General features: G+C 32.0%; 2 protein-coding genes and 1 non-coding gene across 11 annotated transcripts in view; 1 reads left to right on the top strand and 2 right to left on the bottom strand.

Annotated features, from left to right (window-relative positions):
• Window positions 1-26,534, bottom strand: part of LOC126745345 (titin) — a 139,601-nt gene that overhangs the window by 103,336 nt on the left and 9,731 nt on the right. The window lies entirely within an intron of this gene.
• Trnay-gua (transfer RNA tyrosine (anticodon GUA)) lies at window positions 14,605-14,697 on the bottom strand. Its single transcript has 2 exons — window positions 14,661-14,697; window positions 14,605-14,640 (listed from the first exon to the last, which is right to left on the bottom strand). It is a non-coding gene; the product is annotated as a tRNA-Tyr (tRNA).
• Window positions 20,505-26,524, top strand: LOC126745488 (uncharacterized). The gene is made up of 3 exons (XM_050453355.1): window positions 20,505-20,913; window positions 20,968-21,591; window positions 25,880-26,524. Exons 1-3 carry the CDS (start codon window positions 20,586-20,588, stop codon window positions 26,404-26,406), a joined length of 1,479 nt encoding a protein of 492 aa, XP_050309312.1. The 5' UTR covers window positions 20,505-20,585; the 3' UTR covers window positions 26,407-26,524.

The following is a 26,534-nucleotide window of genomic DNA, read 5'->3' on the forward strand; positions in this document are numbered from 1 at the left end:
CAATTCTCATCATCTATACAAAGAGCTTTACTACAAGTAGAGAAAACCAAAGTCAAAAATTAATTTAATTGTATTTATTTCGCCGCTATGGGATTGATCCATGGATGATCCAGAAAATCTATTTTTCGTCTAAAATTAGAAAGACTCTAGATTATTATTACAAACTGGTCCAATATACATGGAATTTGGTTGTATAGTACGATTTACGGTAACATCTCAAAATGATACAAACTATTGATTTTATGGCGTTATCAGGTTAACTACATATAACAATCATCTTTATTTTAGTCAGTTGTTTTCAATGTTTCCGGATCTAGGATTCATCCAAACCTCCAAAAAAATTTATATATTTAAAAAAAAATTCTTTTTATTCATTTTATTTTACCGTGGTTACATTAATTATTATATTTTTTTACATTTTTCATATCAAATTTGGTAGACCTCAGATGGAACCAACATTTTCCCTCAATATACATGTTACCGCTAATATCCAAAATCCGCTAATATGCATAGGGTAAGGTTGCCTATATTGGACCGGCTCCTAAATTGGACCTTTGAAGATTTGAGCAAACCGACCACAAGTGGCGTCATCTGTCAATGCTAACTAAAACTACACCTCAAAAACTGTTAGAGTTTCAACACGTGTGCGTCTGTAAACAACGGTTGAGGAAATATTAGTGTTTTCGTGATTTTTTAACTTCCGATACAAATATACTAGTACTTACCGTTCAAGTAAGTAATCACAACATTTATAATATCATTATTTCTCAAGATTCATTAAAGAGGCCATAGTTTAGGGGTTATTTTAGTGACCTAACCTCCAAATTGGTAAAATCCGTTGTGGGTGAAATTTGATATTGTTTAGTTTTGAGAACGAGGTTCCTAAATTGGACAACCAATTTAGGCAACCACTTCCATTTACTTAGTTCTTAATATTTTTTTTTCAGAATGTCATCACGTGGTAAATACGGCAAGTGGAGCACAGAAGATTTAAGCAGTGCTATTTCCGCTTTTCGTAATGGTTCTTATGGGCTTAATGAATGTGCAAGGTTGTTTAAAGTACCTAAAGCTACACTAAAAAGACATCTCGAAGAGAAAAACAAACGGGCAAATAATTCAATTAAAAAAATGGGCAGGTTTAGTGTATTTAATGAAGAAGTTGAAGCAGAATTGGCTAGGCATATTTTGATTTTCGAAGAGCGAATGTTCGCGATGGGCATACGAGACGTCCGCAAACTAGCATTTGAATTGGCAACAAGAAACACAATTCCAACACAGATAAACGTATGGCAGGCAAAAAGTGGTATTATGGTTTCATGTCAAGACATAAAGAAATATCGTTACGGCAGCCGGAGAAAACATCAATGGCAAGGGCTGCAGGATTTAGCAAAGTACGAGTTAATAAATTCTATGAACTTTTAAAAAAAAATCTGTGAAGAGGATAAATTGACCGCCACACGCATATTCAACGTCGACGAGACAGGCTGCTCAACCATACAACGGCATTGTCAGAAAATATTAGCCAAGAAGAGAAAACATCAAATTGGGAGCATTTCTAGTGGAGAGAGGGGGGCAAATACTACTGTGGTTTGTTGTGCAAGTGCAGCAGGGCAGTTTGTACCACCCATGATAATTTTTAAGAGGAAACGTTTTCAAGAGGAACTTTCATTAGGTGCTCCGCCTGGCAGCATTGTCACTATTAGCGATACTGGATATATCAGTAGCGATCTTTTTGTGACATGGCTTAAACATTTCATTGAAACAGTTAAGCCAAGCCCTGAGGCCTCTGTTTTGTTATTGTTGGACGGCCACAGCACCCACAGCAAAAACCTAAAAGCTCTACAAATTGCCAGGGATAATGGAATTAGGTTGTTGCAGTTACCAAGTCACACAACACACAGACTCCAACCGTTGGATGTTGGATTCTTCAGAGCCTTTCAAAATGTTTATGGACAATGCATTCAAAAATGGTTGCGAAATAACGTGGGTCGAACTGTATCAATGTTTCAGGTTTCCGGGATAATTGGAGAGGCTTATGGGCTTGCTGCAACAGTGAGAAATGCACAGAACGCTTTTCGTGCTAGTGGCATTTGGCCTATAGATGAAAATGTTTTTAAAGAATCTGATTTTGCAGCTTCAATGATGTTTGACAGTGCATCAAACTCTAACCATGAATCCCAACAGGAGGCATCCTCTTCTGAAGAAGATAATATTCCATTGGCGCAAGTCATTGGGTCGCAAGGATTACGAACGAAGAGAGCAGCATCAACTTCCCTAAATATTTCAGTCCAGGATATTTCGCCGTTACCTATAAAAAAATCAAAATCATCAAAAGTTTGCCGCACCCAGGACGCAGTTGAATTGACTAGTTCCCCGTACAAAAACGAACTTGAAGCAAGAGCTAAGACATCTAAAGCAAAATCGGTTAAAACTACTTTAAATTTTTCAAAGATTAGTGATAAAAAAAGGTAGCAAAATTAGGTGGAGCTAAATCGCACAGCTGGTATTGTGAAATATGCGAGTCTGAATCAGTCGAAGAAATGATCCAGTGTCTTAAATGTAAAATTTGGTTTCATGCAAAATGTGTCAATGTATCGCTAAAAACTAAGATATTTTATTGTTCAAACTGTAAAACTTAAGATTATGATTTTTAATATTACATAATAATAAAGATTTTTTACATTTAGGTTAAGTTTATCAGTTAAAAAACGTTGAATATTAGTTTATGTTATGCTAATATATATCTTTTTTCGCGTTCCTCATGTTTAAATATAGGTTTTAACATCGGTCCAATTTAGGGCGCTAATGGTCCAATTAAGGATACCGGTATCCCAAATTGGACTTTTGTTTATATTTTTTTCATTTGAAAAATAAAATATTATAAAGTACCATGTATCTATTATTTGTGAATTTTTGGAATATAAACAGTACTTAGTAAATGATTTTTATAATAAAATTTTGAAATATTTATTAACATGTGTAATACAATAGATGTTTGAAAAGTGGTCCAAATTAGGATACCTTACCCTAATAACTACACATATTGGGAATTATGCGTAAACACTAAAACCATGGGTTATTATGCATAGTCACTGTCCAAATTAAAAATTATGCATACATACTGAAACTATCAATATCTTTCTTATGTTAGGGATTAAGCATAATATCATGTAATGTCATTAACTAAGTAACGTGAAATTTGAAATCCAATGCAGGTGATGATAAAATAGAAATATAATACGAGTAAGTATACTTTTAAATGACATTCAGTATATAGTTCTACATAAATATATGCTAGGCATAGATTTAAAAATCAAAATAAAACAAAATCATAACCGTAACAAACGACTACATAAAAATTATAAAATAATAGTATTTATTTATTATAACAAGAAGAGCTTGGATGGCTCTTACTATTGCATAATCGATTTTTTTACAGCGGCAGGTACTATTTTGGCAAAATTGTGCAAATGCATCGTTGATAACCTTGATTAATACCAGAAGCAGTATGTAGCTGCTAGAACATGCAAAATGAGATGACCGGTAGTTTTCGATTGGATATTGCGTGTTATTGTGCGAGTTTTAGTAGTTTTTTGGTAAAATGACGGATAAGCGCAGAGCTATAAATTTGAAAGAAAAAATAGACATCATTAAAAGTATTGAAAGTGGCATTAACAAATCGGAAATTGCGAGAAGGAAAAATATGGCAAAAATAACAGTTTCTACAATTTGGAGCAATCGTGAAAAAATCAAGCAAGCAAGTGAAAATAAATCGCAAAGAATTAAGAAAATTAGGAATCCCGTACGCCCAGATGTGGATCAAGCTCTTATTCGATGGTTTGAGGTGAGAAGAATCGAAAATATTCCTATAAGTGAACCACTTTTAAAAGCAAAAGCGGAAGATTTATCTAAGAGATTACACGGTGGAGATTTTAAGTGCTCTACGGGTTGGCTCGAGCGTTTTAAAGTTCGTCACAACATCAATATCGGCAAAGTGTCCGGTGAAGCAGGAGATGTTAGCAGGGAAGCTGTGGTGAACTGGTTAATCGAGAAATGGCCAGGTATTGCACAAAATTACAGCTGTGAAGATATTTTTAATGGGGATGAGACCGGACTATTTTACAAGATGACTCCAGACCGTACACTGAAATTTAGAGGAGAAAACTGTGTGGGAGGCAAACAATCAAAGCTAAGATACACCGTTTGGGTTTGTACAAATATGACATGTAGTGAAAAATGTAAACTTCTTGTCATTGGTAAATACGAACGACCGAGGTGCATGAAAAGACATCAAAAAAGAAAAATATTGCTTCTAGTGGACAATTGTGCAGCTCATCCAAAGAATGTAGATCTGACAAATATCAGATTAGAATTTTTGCCTCCCAATTGCACTTCTATCATACAACCAATGGATCAAGGCACAATAAAATGCCTGAAAACCTATTACCACAGTCTAACACAGTCAAGTCACTCGACCCTTTTCGACTAACCATCCGCACCTGCCGACGCCGCCCCTCTCGCCTATCGGAGTTTATCGATCTATCGATTTATACCGGTTCGTCGACGAAATGTGGTTATAGGGTTGACTCGCTTCAGTTTATTTTCGACGTTTACCGAGTGTGCCAATATTTTTTGTTTTTGTGAATTTAATATTCTGTCATTTAGTGCTAGTTTTACGGACTTAGTTGTGACATAAACATAGTTGTGATATTTGTATTAATTTTTGCAGAGGTGATGATGTGCATGATAAAACTACAATTTTTTGTGAAAAAAAAGCCTACGAGGGTAATCAGGGACGATTTGAGGGATTGTACCCCCAAAGAGCTTCAATGAATACATAATCTTACTAGAGGATGTTTTTACGAAAAAATTTAATAATATTTGTGTAAAAGATAATGCAGGCATTTATTTAAAAGAAGAATGTGCAAAAATACCATTTTCACACCCTTGTTCGAGTTTTCCTTTGGACTATATGTTTATTTACAAGAGCTATATGCTTTATTTACAAGAGTAAGAATCTATTATACACTAAAGTTTGCAAATAGAGAAATAACTAAAACTAGAACAGGAAATAAGAAGGAAAACCCGAAGCTGAAAATACTGCAAAATTTATAATTATTGTACAAATGTTTTTTGGATTAGAATAAGACTTAAAATTATACTCGTACATAGTTCCTCTAAATAAATATGTATTGTTTATAATTTAATATTTTTTACTGTGTAATAGAATAGTAAGTGTGCATTGTAATGCAATTACGATTATTAACAAATAAGAAATATATGCATATACCTACATATAAATCAAGTGTTTTTTTTTTTAATTATTTTCCTTTTTGCAGTTTCCCACTAATGACATGTGTTTTGATCAGTTAACTGTGATTCAACAAATTAATATTCCATTTAATAATAAATGGTAGTAAACATCCAGGTAGAAATAAACGTCATTCTAATAAACGTCCAGGTTTCTATATTCCTACATAGTAGGTAAAGTGGATTTTGGGAAAATCCCCAAACAAGTAAAGGATTAAATAAAGGGTGTCTAAATTTAGTGTCTGAACCAAATGATTCCTCTTAAGTAACCAGGTCAATCAAAAAAATAAAGATAATTCGGTACAACCCTACGTTTTTATTATTGAGAATAATAATGCTGGATTGAATAAAATAAGACTAAAATAAGAGTTCAATTTACACAAACCCCCATAACGCATTTATACAGCAAAATAAAATAAGAAGTTGAACAAAATGCAGCTAATATTTTATTTTTATTTGAAAACGAAACGCACGGCGTTTTGGTCAGAAAACCCATTGAAAGACAAAGAGATAAAATGTACCTGGTATGTAATTGGTCAATTTCTTGAAATATACCTGGCATGTGATTGGTAATTCCTTATTTCTTATTTTATTTTATTTTGCTATTTAAATGCATAAATGTCAAATAAGGCCTTATTTTATTCTATTTGTCTGTATAAATTCAGCTTAACTAGTCAGAAATTAAGGTATACATTTAGGTTTACACCCTTTATATTAGGTACACCTTTATTAAGATTAAAGGGTTTTTTAGGGGATTCTAGTTTTCTTAACAACATTCCTAAGGTTTTTACTCAAATTTAAGCGTTTTATTAGTATTATAAACAGAAATAAAAGCAAAGAAAAAATGGCGACTGGATGCATATATAAATATATTACCTATTACCTAGTTGTTGTTTATTTAATGTGTCACAATGAATACGCGTCAAAACTCATCAAAATATTTTAAAATAAAAAAACCTTGATTTTACCCAATAATATTATTAAACTTAATACTTTCCTTATTGCCCCCCGTAAACGCATTTTTAATGTGAACTTTGTGGACGGACTTGTATCCTGTCATGCGAGGGGTGCCGGCGTAGTTTACAAGTGATTTAGGCCCCCTAAAAAAAGGCGGCATTTTGAGGCGATCAAAGAAGTGATTCTACTTGTTGAAATCTATATACTTTGCTATTACCGTAGATATTTTATGTATCGCCTAATTCAAGCATTGGATAGTAAGGAAACGTTCAATCTAACAATTCTAGACTCGATAAAAATAATTGCGAAATCTTGGATTGAGGTTTCACAAAAAACGATTCAAAACTGCTTTCGACATGCTGGTCTAGTGAAATCGATCGAAGAGTTCGATTCAGATGATGACTTGCCTCTGAATCAGTGGTACGAGAAATATAAAAGTGTTGATGATGATGATGATGATGACTGGGATATTCCGCTAAGTTATTGGTTGCAAAATCACTGCCAAGACGTAACTACTGTAGAAAAATATCTTCCTGGACTAGATAATTTTACGACCATCTACGATAATCTGGTAGCAACGGAGACCTTAACGGATTGCGACATTATTGCCGAAGTTATAGAATCAAACTGTTCAACGAATGATTTAAGTTCCGATAACGAAAGCGGCGATGATGATGGACCAGTGAACGAACCCATTCTAAGTTATTGTGAAGCACTTTGTGCAATTAAAACTGTTACGAATTTCTTACAATATACAGATCACGGATCTGATGATACAATTTTACAAGCCTCGTTAAAAGTTGAGAAGCACATCGAGAATTTCAAATTGTGTAAAAAAAACAGCAAACAACAATAACACGTTATTGTTATTAACACGTTATTCTATTTCAATGTTATATGTTACATATTAATATTATATCTTTTTTTTGTATTTAATACTTAGAATGTATTTTTGTTAATTTAGTCCTTTAATTAAAACAAATAAATCTTTACATATTTATTTTTTGGGTTTCTTTTATAGCGTACCTCCGGTTATAAAGTACTAATTTTATTCACCCTAGAGGGTACGTTATAACCGGAGTTCACTGTAGTGGGAACATCACGAGTATGAGGGAAGTCCGAATTTAAGCATGGTTCAAATTGAGAGCGCACATATAATTGCTGTAATATCCCATCCTTTGTTCCAAGTTTATAATTTTCATTATCTTCATCTACTTCCATCACAACAGCAATTACATTAGGGAAAGATCCGCGAGCACAGTCGATATCCGGAATAGGAACAGTTACATTAGTACCTATTAAGCATGGTGAATATTTTGAATTGGACGTCTTAAGAATTTTAATTGTAACAATTTCTTGAATACTTTCGGCGGATACATTTTCAGTTGCAAGACCAATTTTCGGTTCACAGCCAAATAAAGCTAATATAAGTACTCCGAGAATCAATACTATGCATATTTCCTATTTCCGTGTCAGTTATTATCAATATTTACTAAAAATATGCATAATTACTGATGATTTTAGTAGCTTTCGATAATTTCTGATACGCGCCGTTATTTTGCATAACCACCGACGGTTTTAGTGTTTACGCATGATTCCCAATATGTGTAGTTATTATGCATATTAGTGGATTTTGGATATTAGCGGTAACATATACATAGTTGCAAATATATCATGTCCTTTATTGAAATTTTGAAAAATTAAAGAAAAAATTTGATCCTTTTTTAAATACAAATTTACGACAATTTAATTTAATTTAATTTAACCTGGGATGGGTTTTAATAAAAAATAAGCAAAATGTCCATTTCCTTCTAGAAATTATATGTTTCTTATGAAACGTTTTTTGACGAAAATCATCAGTTCCATATATTTCTTGGTCATAAATGAAAGAAATTACTTTGATATTTCGATTCACTTCTAAATGTGTGCCTGGACATCTCTTATATAACACTATTTCATCCATAAAAAAAAACTAGGGAATATTTAACAAAATGATTTATATCTATAATGACTAATATCTACTTCTAAATAAAATCATTACCTATATACAGAAAATCTAAAGTGCTAAAACGTAGTTTAAACCGATATAAATCAACCGTAGTGTTAATTAATAAAATACAGACGGATAAACTGGTAGCATTATTTTGAATTAGATTGTCATTTATCGTTATTTAACCGCCTACGAACCTTGTGTCAAAATGATGCTGTGCTATATCGGAATAATCTCTAATTTCGTATTTGCGAACAATGATGTAACTAGACCAGCATACGACAGATGAATTGATTTATTTTTTGAAAAACACACGTTTGAATCTATTTAATTTTTCATTGTTAAACTTACATCGGAAAACGCTTTGTGGTTTTGTTGTTATTGGTTTTTATAGCTGGTGACTTGCATTTAATTAGTGAGTAGGTGCGCGTATAGGTGTTATTTATGTTATTTATATATACATATATATTTTTATTAAATAAATATGGTCTTGCATTAAAAGTTTTCAAGAAATGTAAGAAAAATGAAGTAAAATATTTTTTAAGCAATACGCTACAAAATATTACTAAACTATCTGAACTACCCATATTTAGGAAAAAATATACATATTTATATTATCACATATCAGGCCTGAAACTGAGAAGCAAAAAGTCTAATGTCAATAATTTCTGTAAAATTTCTTAAATCTGTAATAGCAATATCCAGGTCAAAGGCATAAGTATTAAAATAATCACACATTCTATATATTGGTGAGTTCTTGTATATATTTGTTCTAGGACAATCAAGATGAAAAAATTTTCTTTGTCTGGTATCCCCAACAAGAATGGCAACATTGCCATAATTACAGGAGCATCAATCTTATTTGTCAAAGTTTTATAAATGTACACTAAGTATGTTTTAATGCGCCGATTTTCTAGGGATAGTAATCTCCAAATCTTTTAAAAAACATATATTTTAAAAATTTGTACACGCTCTATGGTTTTAATACACACGTCATATTGTGGAGACCAAATTCTGTTTTCATATTCTAACCTCGATAAAACCAGACTATCAAACAGTTTTATACAACACTCAACATTAAAGTTTTTGGCAGTTCTAATAACGAAACCCATTATTTTGTATGCCTCATTAACTGTGCTAATAATGTGATCGGTAAAAGCTAAATTACAGCCAATAATTACACCTAAATCATTTTCATTGCTGGAATGTTCAACCTGGGTACCGCTAATATTGTAGCTATAAATAATTTTTTTAAGTGTCAGCGACATTGCTAAACATTTTTTATTATTGAAATGAAATGAGTTTGTATTACACCAATCAACAACCCTATCTAAATCATTCTGCAGGGAGATGCAATCACTCTAGAGAGGTAATTTCCATGTAAATCTTAAAATAATCTGAAAAAAATAGTTTTTGTGAATCATTAGAAACAGAAGTAATCTTATTTATGGCAACCAAAAATAACAGAAGTCCCAAATTGGAACCTTGGGGAACTCCTGAGGTACTAGTGTAAACATCAGACCTGGCGCCCTTAACCTCTATACACACAACCAAACTTATATGGAATCACCTTGTATTAATACGAAATATTTTAGTAAGATATTTTTTGTTGCAAGCAATAAAAAAGTACAAGTATTTACTCTCAAGGACAGGCAGATTAATAATAAATAATAATGTTTTACCTAGCAGTGTCGATTTTACTGTTTCACTTGCAAGTCGCATCAAATTTATAATTTATTTATTTTTGAAAACTAAACAAGAATGCCATACATTGGGCTATCGGAAGTTCAGAGGGGAAGAATTATTGCTCTGGCAGAACAAGGCATGTCACAAAGGCAGATAGCTAGAACGGTGGGGGTTACACAAGGTGTTGTTTCAAAAACATATTCAAGATTTCTGGAATTGGGAACCTTAAAAAACAGACCAAGGAGAAGTCGTGAAAGAGCAACTACTGAAGGGCAGGATCGCTTTTTAGCTCAAATAGCAAGAAGAAATCCCACAACGTCTCATCCAGAGCTTCAAAGGCAACTTTTACAAGCTACGGGTGTGAGTGTTTCTGTCGAAACTATTAGAAGAAGACTTCGCGCTCGGGAATTATTTAGCAGAAGACAGTTAAGGGTTCCAGAACTTTCAAGGCAACATAAAATTGACCGTTTAAATTGGTGTTTGGAGCATGAAAATTGGGATATTGAAAATTGGAAAAATGTCTTATGTTCGGATGAAACCAGAATAGGACTACGATCCGATGACCGGCGGATTCGCATTTTAAGAGGTAGAGGGAGACAAGCTAGACTTCGTGCTGCCAAACCTATCCCGAAATACAAAGGAGGTACTGTAATGTTTTGGGGTGGAATTATGATTGGTGAAAGAACTCCTTTAATTCCAATTCGACAAACCCTAACAGGTCAAAGGTATGTAGATTTGGTATTGCAACCTGTAGTTAGGCTCTGGCGAGGTGGTTTTGGCAATTTTTTTTTATTTATGCAAGATAATGCCCCTCCACATACCAGCAGAGTTGCAAAATGTTTCTTAGAAACGGAAGGTATTGCCGTTTTAGAGTGGCCTTCTTGCTCACCGGATCTTAATCCTATAGAGCACTTATGGGATAAGATAAAAAGAAAGATTAGAGCTCGCCAGAATGCTCCTGGTAACACTGAGCAACTTATTCAAGCGGTTTTAGAGGAATGGACAAATGTTCCCCAAGAAGACATTGACAATTTGATAAATAGCATGCCTCGTCGAATTCGTGCTTGCATCGATGCTAGAGGTGGCAATACTGATTATTAACATTTAATTTTAAATTAACTTTCTTGTTAAATTGTCATATTCAGAAAAAATCATTTTTATAGAAATCTACACTTTTTGTTTTTTGTTCTATTATTGTGAAAATTGTAATCAGTTTTATTATTTTTTTAATAAACTTGGTTTTGAAAAAGTGCCCTTTAATCCTCAATGACTATTTTTTTAAATAAATTCCATTTTGCGAAATTACTGGGTGATTCCATATAAGTTTGGTTGTGTGTATACTGATGTCTATTTTCTAAATAGGTAGAAATTAACTGAATTAAACTGTAATTACATAATTTTCATAAAGAGATGTAATTAATATGGATGTCGAATCATATCAAAAGCTTTCTCTATCGGCATATAATCTATGAAATAAAGTTATCTTAAATACTTTAGAAACAGCATTCAGAACGGTAACAGGTCTATAGTTTATCACCTCATGCTTAGCCTCTTTTTTGTACAATGGAATTACCTTACTGATACGCCACTGATCAGGATAAGTTAATGTCTGTAGGCTAAGGTTAAAAATAAATAAAAAAGACGGTACCAAAAAATCACCACATCCCTTTATTATATAACCAGACCATTAGGACCAATAGATCGGTTCCCTTTAAGTTTTTTAATGGAACCCCTAACTTCTGCAGAAAATTTCCTTCTACAAAAGTATGCTTCGCAAGGAACTTTACACTGATGCACAGGTAATTCATTTTCAAAAACTGAACCAAAATATGTTGCAAAGATATTAGCAATATTTTTTGTGCCAGATATGGACATATATATCCTTATAGGAGATCTGAGATGGAAACTCAGACTCTTTTCTTTGATTACGAACATGGGACCAAAAAAACCTGGGCTCCCTAAATAAACCTGCTCCTATTCTACTTAAATGATCATCATATAAATGTTTTATTTTAATTTTAATTTTTTGCCTTATTTGTCTGTACTTATCCCACCAAAAGCTTATTTCTGATTTTCTAATTTTTTTTTTAAATCTTTACTTGGTTTTGATCTTTTTAATGATCTCGCCATTGTACCATACAGGAAAGGTCTTTCCCACTTGGGAAAAAATTCCATTCATTATGCTATAAAACTCCTTCATAGCATTTATACACATTATACCAATTTCTGTTCTTAAACATAAGTTCTGTACATAGGGCTTTTTTAAAATTAAACTTTGTATTGTTGACTTGTTTACATTCTTTCACGAATATTAAAATCACCTAAAATTATACACTTACAGTTTAAAAGGTTTTTCTCAACAGAATGATAAGGGTTTATGTATATGTTATAGGTACAGTTCTATGTTAACAAAATGGAAAGGGTCTACTATGAAAATAGTTTTAGCCATTTTATTTTCAATAATTTTATGTCAAATTTAAATTCTGCGATGGCTTTATGTAGACCATTTTTGAACGATTTTACGAAAATTATTGTTGTCTACTTTAATCTTCGTAACTAAAGCAGCATCAATGAATTGCAAATAACTCTGTTATTGCCAGACATATTAATAAAGTATTAGAAACTAATATTTGTAGATTTTTTTGCGTTGAATCCAGCGACATATTTAAACATAATTTTGTCACGTTAATTATAAACATGTGCTATATCTTGGTAAAGCTCAAGAGATTTAAAAAAATACGTATATAGTGTCCGGTTAAAGAAAAGTTAATGTCCAAAAATACCCCAAAAACTATGACTAATTTAAAAATATAGCACATATATGTATGTAATGTTTATCATTAACCCTTTATAGGGCAGAACTCTGGGGGTTACTTAATACAGACAATTTTGAAAAATATCTTCTAAGTATGTTCCTTTTAAAAAATTTTAAGTGTGAAAAGAAAGTTTTTTTGATTTTATTTTGAGTTATGGGGTGGTACATACTTGTACCAGAGAGCCATTCCGTAAACTTACTAACCAATATGTTTAGTGGTACATATGTGTACCACATAATATATTATAAGAAATTATTTATAATAAATGAAACATATTGCATTTGCTTGTATCTGATTTGTTTAACAAAACTTAAAATAGCATTTATTATTTATTTAAAGTTAAAACAGTGAATAAAAAAGTTAATTCTTAAAGAAATACATATTATTTGGTATATCATTAGACTTTTTTCATATCAGGTTATATTCTAATAATACATAAAATCAATCTCCATCCATATTACAACAAATAAACTCTTATCATTAGGTAGTTATCACAAAACAATATTATTGTTTTATAACAATAATATTGTTTTGTGTAGTTGGGCCCGCCTCTTCATCCGAAACATCTGATGAGCTTGTTTCATCCCTTTCCTCTTCATTTATATTTCTAGGAGAAGCTTCTTCCGGTTTTTCGGCAAATTTGGTTGCTTCTTCTTCGTTCGCGCTTTCTTCTCCAATCTCACCTTCATCCGCGTAAGTACTTAGAAAAGATTGATCAGAGAGAGTTGAACTTGAAAATCGGGTTGAAGAAGTATTCGCAAATGTAGAAAGAGGCAATTCGTCATCAGCGTCTGAATCACCTCCTTTTGTTTCTTGGAAAAAACATTGTAGCGGCACTGATATTTCATCCGTGGTTGGAATAAATATTTACTATGGTATATACCACACTAGTTTAAAGTAGTAGAAACTCTGTTATAAGTATTTCCTACAAAATATATCAGGTCATTGAAAATGTTTATTATAACCTAAAAATTAACATTTACCAATATTCGTCGTAAACAAAGATTATTTATACTTGCATAATAAAACTTGTAAATTAATCTATAACTAACTAGTTTGTACTTACCATCTATATCAAAATTTCCACTAAAAAACCTTTACCACATTAAAAAAAGGCCGAAAACTCTAAAAAACTCTCTAAGAGCACTGTAGTTTTTAAAAATGCCAGTGTATTTGTACCACTTTAAGACGAATAGTGTACTTATTTTGTACTAGATGGAGCTGAGAGTAAATGTGGTGTGGGGACTTGTATCGCCCTCTCACTCACTCCGAGAGTGGAGTGGAGGCTGTCAATTGTCAGGATGGATTCGATCCATTATGGCGGATTAAGTTGCACCTGAGTCGTGACAGAGACTGGTTGTAAAAGTCGTTGACTTCCACGTGTCTAAGCTATGTAGCTGTTTTCTTGTACGATTGGTACAATAAAGTATTGTTACCCGTTAACAAGTGTATTATTTTGGTGTTTAAGAGTATAGGATCTCTCGTCTGGTGACTACAAAACCTACAGTGGTATACAAATAGACCACTGCTCGCTAGTAGATATTATGCCTACATTTTAAGAAGCACCATACACCTCCATCTATTATTATTTTGTTGAAACATCAAGTAGTACATATACATATGTACCAGAAACCTATAAAGGGTTAACGTGACAAAATTATTTTTTTTTGTAATTTACATTCATATTAGAGCCGTGGGTTACCATACTAACGCACAAAAACAAAATAATTACATACTATCATTATTTTAGAAAATCTTTAATACATTACAAAATAAATATATTAAAATAATAACAAAAAAATAGTGTAAATATAAAAAGAATTTATAGCAATAAATAAAAAAGTTTCCTTCGAGCCGGATTTGAACCAGCGACCTATGGATGTCCGCAATACTAAATTCCACTACAGTCCACCGCTCTACCAACTGAGCTATCGAAGGTTGAGAACGAAATACAGATAGGAGGGTTATGAGCCGTACGTAGTTATTATACTGAGATATAATTGAAAAATATTTAATATAAAGGTTAAATTGTGTGAACACTGATATGCTTTGAGAATCATAATATTCGATTTAAAATAGATTTTCCAGAAAATATAGAACAATCTTTCACTAGGTACATACATAGATAAGTTAGGAATAATATAATATAAGATAGGAATTGCGCTAATTACGCTACCGAGCCCAGTTTCCAATCATTTCGATCGATAATAATAAGAAAATAAAATTTACTAAAAATTGTTTAGTGCATGTCTGAAGACGATACTATCGATATATTTATATATATAATATGATATTTATGTTTTATACTTTGTTGTGAATATTGGTAGGCAAATAATACTTGAGATTAATATTTAAGATTTTATTAATTCACAACACACGAGAATACATTTTTAACATTTACTTTTCTACGACAGAGTCGACAGACTGTCAAGCAGTGTTCCCAGGTGTCGAAAAATATTTACATGAGAAATATTTCGTAAAAGCATGAGATTAAAAAAAAGCATGAGATGGCGCTGTTGTTAATAAGACTCTAGCAGGGTGTTCATTTATTACAACGTAATTTTTTTACCTTGATTTTAAATTAAATTTAAATTGCTATTTAAAAAAAATATTTTAAAATAAAAGAATAAAATATATTGCCCCAGGAAATAAAAAACTAACAATATTTTGAAGATTTTTTATTTATGGATGGGTTAAAACACATAATATGATAACATGTTCTATTTTAAAAACTTAAAGATTATATCTATTATTATATAGAATAATATATTTAAAAATATAATATTAATCAGAGTCAGTCTGTTGGCTAAGGTTTCTAATCATTTCTTTTGTTATTGAGAAATTTGAACAAATAGATTTATTTTTATTAACCAGATCTTTTGTTTGCAGTATTGCTGTAATGGTAGAAGTTTTTAACCTATTTCTTTTGTTTTGTTTAAATTTATGGCCAAAAATACTCTTTCCATATTAGCACTTGAAACAGTGGAAGTAAGTATATTGAAGATGATTTTTGTTAGATTTAGAAAACGCTGACCACTATTATCTAAAGTTCTTATTTTTGCAATATACTTCCAAAATTCATAGATGTCATGCGACTTATCAGTCTTAAAATCAATTTCAAAGTTCCTTAGAGCAACCACTCATTATCAATTCCTTGTATATTATCATCAAGCAAGTTTGGAAATATGACCGATAGATCTGGTCTTTCGAAATTTAACAATTTCTGGATCTGTAAATTCCATTTTGTCAAATATAGAATCTTTAAGAGAAAATCTTGTATAAATTTGCTGAATACTTTTGATATAAAAATTTAAGGAATTTAATTTAGCTCTTTCTTAAAACTGCTTGAATTTGTTTCTCCTGGGAAATACATTTCATCCAGTTGTAAAAAATGTCTGGGGCTTTTAAAATCTATTTTATCGATAGTTGTAGAGCTAATATTCTCGTCTTTTATATAAAAGACTATAAGACTATATTAATAGACTAAAAGACTATATTATTACTAAAAGACTATATTATAGAATTCTCTTTACTACGTTGGCTATTTCTTTGTAAAAAATATGAATTTTTGGAGATTCACTATTTAGATTATTGACGATTGGTAAAGTATGAGATAAAAACTCCAGATAAAGTCGATTTTCATCCCTATTCAGTGTTTCTAAAATAAAATCTGCCTGAGTAATATTATTGGCAGTTTGGTCCGTAAAATAAAGTTTTAGAGCATTATATTGATTTAACAGTCTTTTCACCACACTCTCCAATGAAAGCCAACGGGTTTGGCTTGGATGAAGGATTTTAAGTGGAGCAACACATACATATTCCTGAAATTCCTTTAATTCTTCCATTCTTTTCGGGCTAGTTGAAAAATAGTTGTAAACCTAAAAGTATAATGATTTTTAAATGTGCTATTCTTATTAAATTAAAAAAAAATATACCTCTCTTCTGAAAAAGAGCTGCTCCTGTAGTTTCGGCCACCGGTCAGATCCAAAAAATTATCTTATTATTTTATTTTTAATTTCCATTCTAACCACTAAACACAAATGTTTGATGCACGAGTTATCTGTCGATTCGTCAGCAATTAAACTAAACTTCTCTAAAAATCTTTAACAAATATAATAATATCTTTTCACAGTAAACTATGTTCCGTTTATAAATTATTATTTTACCCGTATAATTCACTATATTAAACTACATACAAAACAAATATTAATAAGGACTGTTCAAACGATGGATTAAAAAATGTTGTATTTTTGGAGTAGCTGCTTGATCTATTAGCTTATTGCTAAAAAAGTAATTAATTTTTCTGTCGTTATGGCGTCTATCCGTCCAAAAATCAGTAGCTCTAAAAACGTTGCAAAAGCGTTTAGAAAGTTAACGGGTAATTACTGTGTAACGTTGAGACAACCAAAAAAATCTATTTCAAATTAGTGTAAAACGGGGTTGTCCCTACGGTTAAGACAACGTAACAATGCAACGTTGTGTCGCAATTTGCAACGTTGTCGCGTCGAAAAATTGCTAATTGGGTGTTGACGCGCTAAGATTCTTTCTAAATCCTGACTGACAATCAGGAATTAAATTATAAGCTTCAACAAAATGAGAAATCTGGTTTTCAAATACTTTGGGCAATGCAGGCAATTTACTGATTGGTCTTAAATCCTTGTATTCTTTAGATACTGAATTTTTTGCAATAGGTTTGATTATTGCTTTTTTCCATAAATTTGGATATTTTTGCTTGTATGAGGGGCTGGGTGAAAAGAAAACATCCAGTGAGCGAACAGAAATGAAACAGGTGAAGAGAGAAAATACGTTTATGCACTTTAAAATAGATAAAAAAAGAGGAGAGACCTCCTTATATTTGGGAGGAACAAGTTCAGATCACTTATAGGTACCAGAACGGACACTGGGCCGTTAAATAACACCTGAACAGAATTGGATTGTATAATGAAGACCTTAATAGTTAATTGTGCAAAAAGGAACCAGGAAAAGTCGCAATTGCAAGGCCTTGTTTCGCAAATGGCAACAAATAGTGGGGAGGACCACTAGACCCAAAAGCATTATACTATACAGGTTCAATAAAAAGAGAAAAAAAGGTAAAAGAGTTGTACCGGCTGGTACAGGGCAGCGAGATGCTAGGCTGGGTAGTATAGATGTATCAACGTCGGTCGAACCCCAAGAGGAAAAAAAACCTAAAAATAATAAGGGATTATTCTGTAATACAGGGTTTCCATCTATAACCTGACACATTTTAACTGCTTATAAGTCGAGAACGGAAAATGACAACAATGTGCGGCTTTCACAGAACTTCATCAATATTTTTTGAAAAGTTTTTTTTGACAGTATTGCCAAGTTTCAAAATTTACCTGAAATAGGAGGAAAAAAATTGATGATTTTCAAAGGCCGATTTCTCAAAAATTTTAAATATAACACCCTGTACTTTTTAATTTCACATGAAAGCCTGTTAAATCCCCTTTTCGAAAATGTATAAATTGTCTTAAATTCATTATTTTTTTTTACAGAACCAATTTTAGTAAATGACACCTTTTTGAAAATTTTCTTACAATAAATACCTATTAAATAACATTCTCGGTATCAAGTGACAACAATAACAATTGTAGCTTGTCAAGGAGGCTGTGAGTTGCACAATTTGTTTTGTGTGCTTTAACTACTGCCAAATCTTTTTAACGTCATTCGTTGGGCAGTCCCAATAATTTTATTTCTATATGTATATGTTTACCACCCTGGGAAAGGCACGTTGCGTGTTATTATTTAGTGAATGAAAATCAGTTACGCAGACGAGAAGAAGATTTAGGCTGATGTTTGAAAGGGCTCCACCTTCACGCAATTCTATACTTCATTGGGTATGCTAATTTTCCCAGGAGGGAACAGTTAAAAGAAAAGTTAGAACAAACCTAAATGCACAAGATAATCTGTTGGATGATATTTTGCTGGTAAAAGAAGTGTTGTCCTTAAACAATAACCAAATATCTATTAGGAAGATAGCTCAAAATACAAATATGTCAAAAAGTAAAGTACATAAAATTCTAAAAATAATTAAGTTTAAATCCTATAAAATTCAAACTTTCCAAAAAATAGAAAATCGCGCCGTTGAAAAAAGATATTTAATGTGCGAAAGACTACTAGATCTTTTTAGAAATGAGCCGGTTACCAATTTAATAATGTCTGATAAGGCAACATTTCACATCAGTGGTCGAGTAAATAAGCATAACTGCCGAATTTGGGGAGATGAAAATCCTCGAGTGTATAACGAATTTGAAAGAGATTCTCCTAAGCTGAACGTTTGGTGTGCAGTATTGAAATCTAAAATTTATGGGCCATTTTTTTTCAAGAATCAACAGTGAATGGGAACAATTACACCGATATGTTGGAAACATTTTGTTATCCTCAACTTCAGCAGGAGGGAATTTTAGACACGGTCTACTTCCAGCAAGACGGTGCATCACCATACTTCTACAGGGTCGCAAGGGATTCCCTAGATATTACTTTTGGGAACAGATGTATAGGGCGAGCAGGTCCAATCGAGTGGGCACCTTATTCTCCCGATCTAACCATTCCAGATTTTTGTATATGGGGATATGTAAAAGACCGTTGCTACAATCCAACCCCAAGAAATTTGGATGAACTGCGCAACAACATAGTAAACGTTTTCAACCAAATTACACCGCGAATGCTACAAAACGCCTTCGGCAACTTATTTCTCCGTCTACATTTGTGTTCCGAGCAAAATGGGGGTCATATGCAGTAGCTAATTTATTAGTTATAAATTAATATTAATTTCATCAATTGTTTGTTGTTTAAATTGTTGTAACTGGTTGTAATTTAATACATAGAATAAATACTTTTTATAGACATGGCAATAGCGCAAATTATTTAATTACGATCATGCTAAAGCGATACATAGGCAATTACCAGAAAATGTTCATCAATCACCGAATATGTATTCTAGGAATATTTTCAAAAAGGTGTCATTTACTAAAATTGACTCTGTAAAAAAAATAATGAATTTAAGACAATTTATACATTTTCGCACAGGGGATTTAACAGGCTTTCATGTGAAATTAAAAAGTGCAGGGTGTAACATTTAAAATTTTTGAGAAATCGGCCTTTGAAAATCATCAATTTTTTTCCTCCTATTTCAGGTAAATTTTGACACTTGGCAACATTGTCAAAAAAAACTTTAAAAATATTGATAACGTTCTGTGCAAACCGCACATTGTTGTCATTTTCCGTTCTCGACTTATAAGTAGTTAAAATGTGTCAGATTGTAGATGGACACCCTGTATTATTTATACGATTTTAAAAATTAGGTATTTCATCAACAATATAAAAATTCACCTTTGTGATATTTTTAGTGCATAATCTTAATTGTCATTTCTGCTACTTGGGAGGACTAATGAAATTAGATGATAACCGAGCTTTTAATTTTTTTTTTAATAATTCTTGATCAATTAGAATATTTTAAAAACGTTCATTCTTTATTATAAAAAGCTTGCAGCATTTTCTGTTTATTGGAATATTCTTTTTATTGTGCATATATTACAAATTGGTTTAAATTAACCTCACATTTTAAATTTATGAAAAAATTATAATTTTTTTAATCACGTTTTATCGGATAAAACAACGGTTTAAAACAGTGAATATTACCTAGTTTTTTTTAAAGAATCTTTTAATCTCTCATGACCACCAAATTTTTAAGACAATACGTGAACATAGGCACTAAAGTCATGATCACTCAGACATTCTGTGACTGCCTTATAATATTTATATTTAATTGAGTAATGTTTTTGTCTATTAAATAGTTTTTTAAAATGTCCGTTAAAAAACGCAGAAATAAACGAAAAAAGAGGCGTTGCGTAACCGTGTCAAGAGTAAAAAAGAAACTAACTAAAAAAAGATCGACAAACAGCACCAATTTGAAATCAACCAAACAGCAGAAATCTAGTGAAAACAATCAAAAGCAATCAAAGCCGCAAGAAAAAAAGATCACTGTCCAGCAACTTAAGATTCCTTGTAGACGATACAAGGAGTTCCACGATCATTTCTTAACATATGATAAAATTGTAAAATTTTTAGAGAAAATTTGTAAAGAATATCCTTCCATAATAGAAACGATTCTCATTGGACTAACTGGAGAAGGTAAGAAGAATAAATGTTAGTTTTTTTATCACTTATCATGATCATCTGTTATAGGAAAACCAATTTTCATGGCAAAAATACACGACGCTTCTTCTACTACTTCACCCAAAACGGCCACTTTTATCGAAGCAGGTGCCAAAGGAGAAGACGCTTTTGCAGTATCCAATGCTGTCTTTATGATTGATTATTTTACAAGAAATCCAAATACTATTAAATTAATGGATTATCTTATAGTGCCATGTACTAATCCCGATGCATATGACAAATATATTAAAAGTAAAGAACAGAAAAATAAATGTAATTTAAAAAGAAGTACAAGTAAAACTAACTGTTGCAATTTAGATGAAAAGAAACGAAGAAACAATAAAAACTGCCAAAAACCGAAATGTTCAGATAAAGACGGTTTTTCTGATATCGTGGATTATTCAGTTGAGTGCGGATTAAGCCGATCGGTTTTACTAGGAAACCAGGCTCAAAACAAAAAGGCAGATAATAAAGGAAATAAGCCGACGAGGAAAGAATCAAAAACTGACAATAAAAAGAATATCAATAAAAATAAAACGGCCTATAAAAATTCACCTGAAAAGGTGGATAGTTTCCGGGCAGATTTAAGCTTTAATTTTCCGGTTGTCTTAGGGTTAAATGACATGAGGAATATTGCTACAGATAAATTCATGGGTAAGCAGAAATCAAGATATTTTATTACTTAAAGAAACACTTATTTTATATTTCTCTGTTGAATTTAATAATTTTCTTGAGTTATTTTCGAAATTCAACTCTTCGTTTTTTGTTTTAACTTTAAAGATTCAATAATTTTGGTCCAGTCTAGGTTGAAAATATCTTGTATCTTTAGGCTCTAATTATATTGATTTCGCCTTATTATTTATTGAAATGTTTTTGAAATTCGGTGTATTTCTATACAGGGTGCGTAAAGAATGATATCCCCATTTACAGTAATGCTCACTATCCATGTCTATTTGATTAAGTCGTGACTTTTTGCCAAATATGCAAAACTTCGATTTAGCTGTATTTAAACACAATTTGTTAGTGCAAAGCCAGACAAATATTCATTTTTTAGGTCGATTTGCATTTGCTGTAAGTTTTTGCCTATATAATATACATCATTGTATCATCTGCAAATAATACCACCCGACACTTTTCAAAAACTTTTACCATATCATTAATGTACAGTAGAAATAACAATGGTCCTAAGACAGTTCCTTGAGGCACACCATAATTAACAGATACACACTGAGATATACTATTTTTAAACATTACACGTTGGACTCTGTTGGACACATACTACTTAAATCAACTCAAATCATTATCCCTAATTCCTAATTGCTGTAGTTTGGTAATTAAAATTTGTCTATCTATCGTTTCGAAGGCTCTCTTAAAATCTAAAAATACCGCTAAAACAAGATTATCACAGTCGATAGCTTGACAACAGATTCACAAGAATGATGCTAACGAAATCCCGACTGTCCAGGAACAATTATTTTGCCTTTATCACAAACCTCAACAAGTTGTTCCTTAACACAATTCTCAAGGAGCTTTTCATAGACAGGTACCGTGTTAATGGGTCTAAATTCATTATGCAAATTTGTGTTTTGTACTTTGGGAACATGAATAACAGTAGACAGTTTCCAATCATCTGGGAAAACACCGTTAGACAAAGAAGTATTAATAATATCTAACAATCTATTACCAATCGCAAGAGAGACATCACACATGTTAAACACGGGGGGACATATAACATTATTTAATCTGTTTCCGCTTTGTGGTATATTATTTATAATATCCTCCACACTCTCTACAAAATATTTATTAAAATGTGTGGGATAAAACTTCTTCATCTTGGAGTATTTCTAAATTAAAATTAATTTGCTCCGGTAGTGTGCTACTTTTACTTGGCAACAGTGTTTTCAAATTCTTCCATAGTTCCTTCGGGTTCTTTTTATTAGAATCTATACATTCAAAAAAATAATTTTCCTTTTCTACTCTGAAAATTCTTTGCAGTCTAAGATATGAGGCGGGTCATTCCAAAGTGATTCTTGTCCACTTTGAAGAATTGTTGGCAGATTGAAAAAAACGGATAAGTTGAGGTTTACCAGCATTGTTGCTTAAATTAATACTTTAATATTATACATTTTGATATTCGAAAATGTACAAAGATTGTCCCATAAATCAGTTTTACTTGGAATGCCTTAAAAATAAAATTGAATTTTGGACAAGATGCACACCGCTGTGGATTAGACGCATTATGAAATAACAAATTAGACAAATCTTGTAGTATTATACCCATATTTTTTTTAGTTTATTTAAACTCAAAATAAAACAAAAGGCCAGCATTAAACTAAATTAAACATTTTATTTCGTATGACAAGTTTTAATTTACCAACTGAGAAGCAAAAAAAGTGGTTGTTAACAAAAAAACGCTTTAAAAAACTAAATTTTAAGGTCTTTAGGCTCCTCTGATAATTGGCAAAAGTTATCATCTTCTTCCTCTTGGATAGTATCAGAGTTTTCCATTATTTCTTCCGATGTAATACAGCTTTCCATTAAGTTTCTAAAAAACTCACACTCAGAATTGTCCATCCACTGGTCACCAAAATGAGAGTTCAATAAGGTTTGAATATCTTTAACTTTCGCAGGTTTCATGGGCACTCCTTTTGGAAGATTGTAAAGACTTATGTTGGAACTATTTTTTCCGCGCTTCCATAGACTCGCAGACTTGCCAAAATCACTTCTATAGAATTCCTCTCCTCGCACTGTCACATCTCCTTTCTTGTTCCTCGTAAGAATGATCCTCTTACATTGAGATATTTTAAAATGCCACGACTGCACTCCTTTAAAACACTCTTTAGCTGTTTTTCGCCAATCTCGTACCTGACAATCTTCTAATTTAAAAACTGTTGCTTTTTCTGCAAAGAGTTCTATATAGGTGTTTGGGTTTGTTATAGTAGGCATCTTTCTTAATTTTGTCTCTATTCTGCCAAACACATGGTCGGATGGTAAAAAAGAGTGACCCCTGACTGGAAAAACTAATTCAATTTCTTTTAAAATTGAAGAAATTTTACTCAAATAGTAGACCAGCATGCCAACCATTACTGAGTTTCACATTCACATCACATTGGTGATAAACCTGACTATGATAAGATTTCAAAATCCGTCCCTTTTTAGAAAAAAATCGTGAAAGATACTTAATTGTTCCAAAAGAAGAACATCTTGCAGTTGACGAACAAATTAATCCTAGAAAAGCTCGATCAACCCTAAAGCAATATAACCCAAAAAAACCTCATAAATGGGGTTACAAAGTATTTATACTACGTGGAGTATCAGGCTTCAGCTATGATTTTGATTTCTTTTCTGAACCAACTAATTTGCTGGCTCATCAACCAGATATTGGAGTAAGTAGTAATGTGGTAGTAAAACTGACAGAGTTAGTTCCAAGGAATAACAATTACAAAGTTTTTTTTATAATTAGTTTACGAGCCTTCCACTACTTGTTTATCTCAGCAAAGAGGGCATTTTGCCTCTTGGTACTGTTCGCAAAAATCGAATTCCAGATTTTGATTTTTCTAAAGAATCTACAATGAAAAAAAAAGGAAGGGGCACGGTTGTTGAAAAAGTGGCTCGAGTGGATGATACAGATGTGTCTGTAGTTTCGTGGTTTGATAATAAAATAGTTACTACAGTATCAACCTATGTAGGCAGTTAACCTATTTCTGAAGTGCAGAGATTTTGTAGAAAGGAAAAAGTATACAATAATTATATGGGCGGTGTGGATCTTTTGGATTCCATGCTAGGCTATTATAGGATACTAATAAAATCAAAAAAATTTTACCTAAGAATTTTTTTTCATTTCCTCGACATGTTATGTTGTAACAGTTGAATATTATGGAGAAGATCGGTCATAAGTACGAATTCTGACGAATGTTATTTGCCACTGGCTGAGTTCAAACTTGGATTGGCGGAAATTCTAACAAGATCTAATGTAATATTAAGAAAGCGGGGCAGACCTAGTTGCAGCCACAACTAGAATTAAAAAAAGGAAATATCCTTTTGCGAAAATACCAGCCCGAGAAATTCGTCGCGATAATGTGAGTCCTCTTCCTGAGTGGTATGAACATCGCCAGAGATACAAATTTCCTGAGCAAGTTTTTAATTATAGAGTTTCTAGAGCTCGTAGTGTAGTTAAAACTGCTTTTGGCATACTTAGATGAGCATTTAGAGTACTACATCATTTTGCAGGAAAAGAAAACAATTTCCGTTGTAATAGCATGTATATATTTGCATAACTTTTTGAGACAAACCAATACTTCACGATCTATTTACGCAGTACCTGGAAGGTTTGATTCTTTCAATTTAAAAAGAAAAAAAATTAACAAGAATTTCTTTTTACCTTACTACAAAAAATATATAAATATTATATTGGTTGTGTTTAAATAAAGATCGAAATTGTTTTCGCCGTTTTCACGTGGAATAATTAAATATTCTATTAGTTTAAATATTTTTTGATGTACCTATAATGTTTTTGAATAAATACGTTTTCTGGTAAGTTTTTATTTTCTTTCCTATGGGAAAAGTTGTGCCAAATCTGGCACATGTCAAAAATGTCGTTTTTTTCAAAAACAAAACATTATTAATTTTTTTAAATATTTTTCTACTTAATCTTGCGGCATAAACTATCACATATATTTTTTTCAACTTAAAATAAAAAATCATGCAGTAAGGGGTTAAGTGATTTGTAGCCTTGGATGTTCCTAAATCTATTTTTAAGTTTTGTCTTCATTTGTGAAAATGTTTTTGCCACTATGTAGAAGTTCTATATATAACTGACAATTAGCACTAATAATGCCACATATGCCAAAAGCCCTCTGCTAAGCTAATAATAAATATTTTCCTCTGCATATATCTGGCTTGATTGTTTCGTAATAAGATTAATGCCTTTTTCTTATTTCAGAACAAATAAAGAAATGGAAAGAAAACTACATTAACACGTCCCCAGAAATACGCGCATTGCTGACAGCAATTCAGGGCTTTCAATTCGCCATTAAGATGGTAATTAGTTTACAAGAGGGCGGCCAATCAATCTGCTACCCTTACGGTTTCTGTTCAGGATCAACTGAAGAAATCGAGGATCTTAAAGGAGTGGCCAAAAAGGGAAAAGCCGCGATATGCGGAAGAGACTTCGAATTCGGATCGGCTTATCAGATTAAAGGATTAACATATGGAAATCTAATTGACTTTTTAAAAGTTGACAAAGCCGCCATTAAATACACTTATATCATACAGGTTCATAAAAAGGGATCGAATTATAATGAGAAAGAGGAGCAGAAGAAATTGGTGACTTATGGATGTCAGATTATGACGTGTATAACGCGTATGACTTCGGCAGTGTATAAGTCTTTTTGCAATTTGAATTATAATAAATATTTGGAGACTTCAAGTGATGGTAAGAATCGTCTAGAGAAGAAGTCCAGCTTCTAAAAAATGTTGTTTTCTTCGGTTTCTTGTAATTGGTGTTCTTTAGGCCACCAATCCCAAAGGTGTATTTAAGTTAATACGAATATACATTGGGCTCAGTGATTAAAAAAAAGAAAAGCGATTAGATTTTT

This window comes from Anthonomus grandis, chromosome 1 (assembly GCF_022605725.1).
Source record: "Anthonomus grandis grandis chromosome 1, icAntGran1.3, whole genome shotgun sequence".
NCBI classification, from domain to species: domain Eukaryota; kingdom Metazoa; phylum Arthropoda; class Insecta; order Coleoptera; family Curculionidae; genus Anthonomus; species Anthonomus grandis.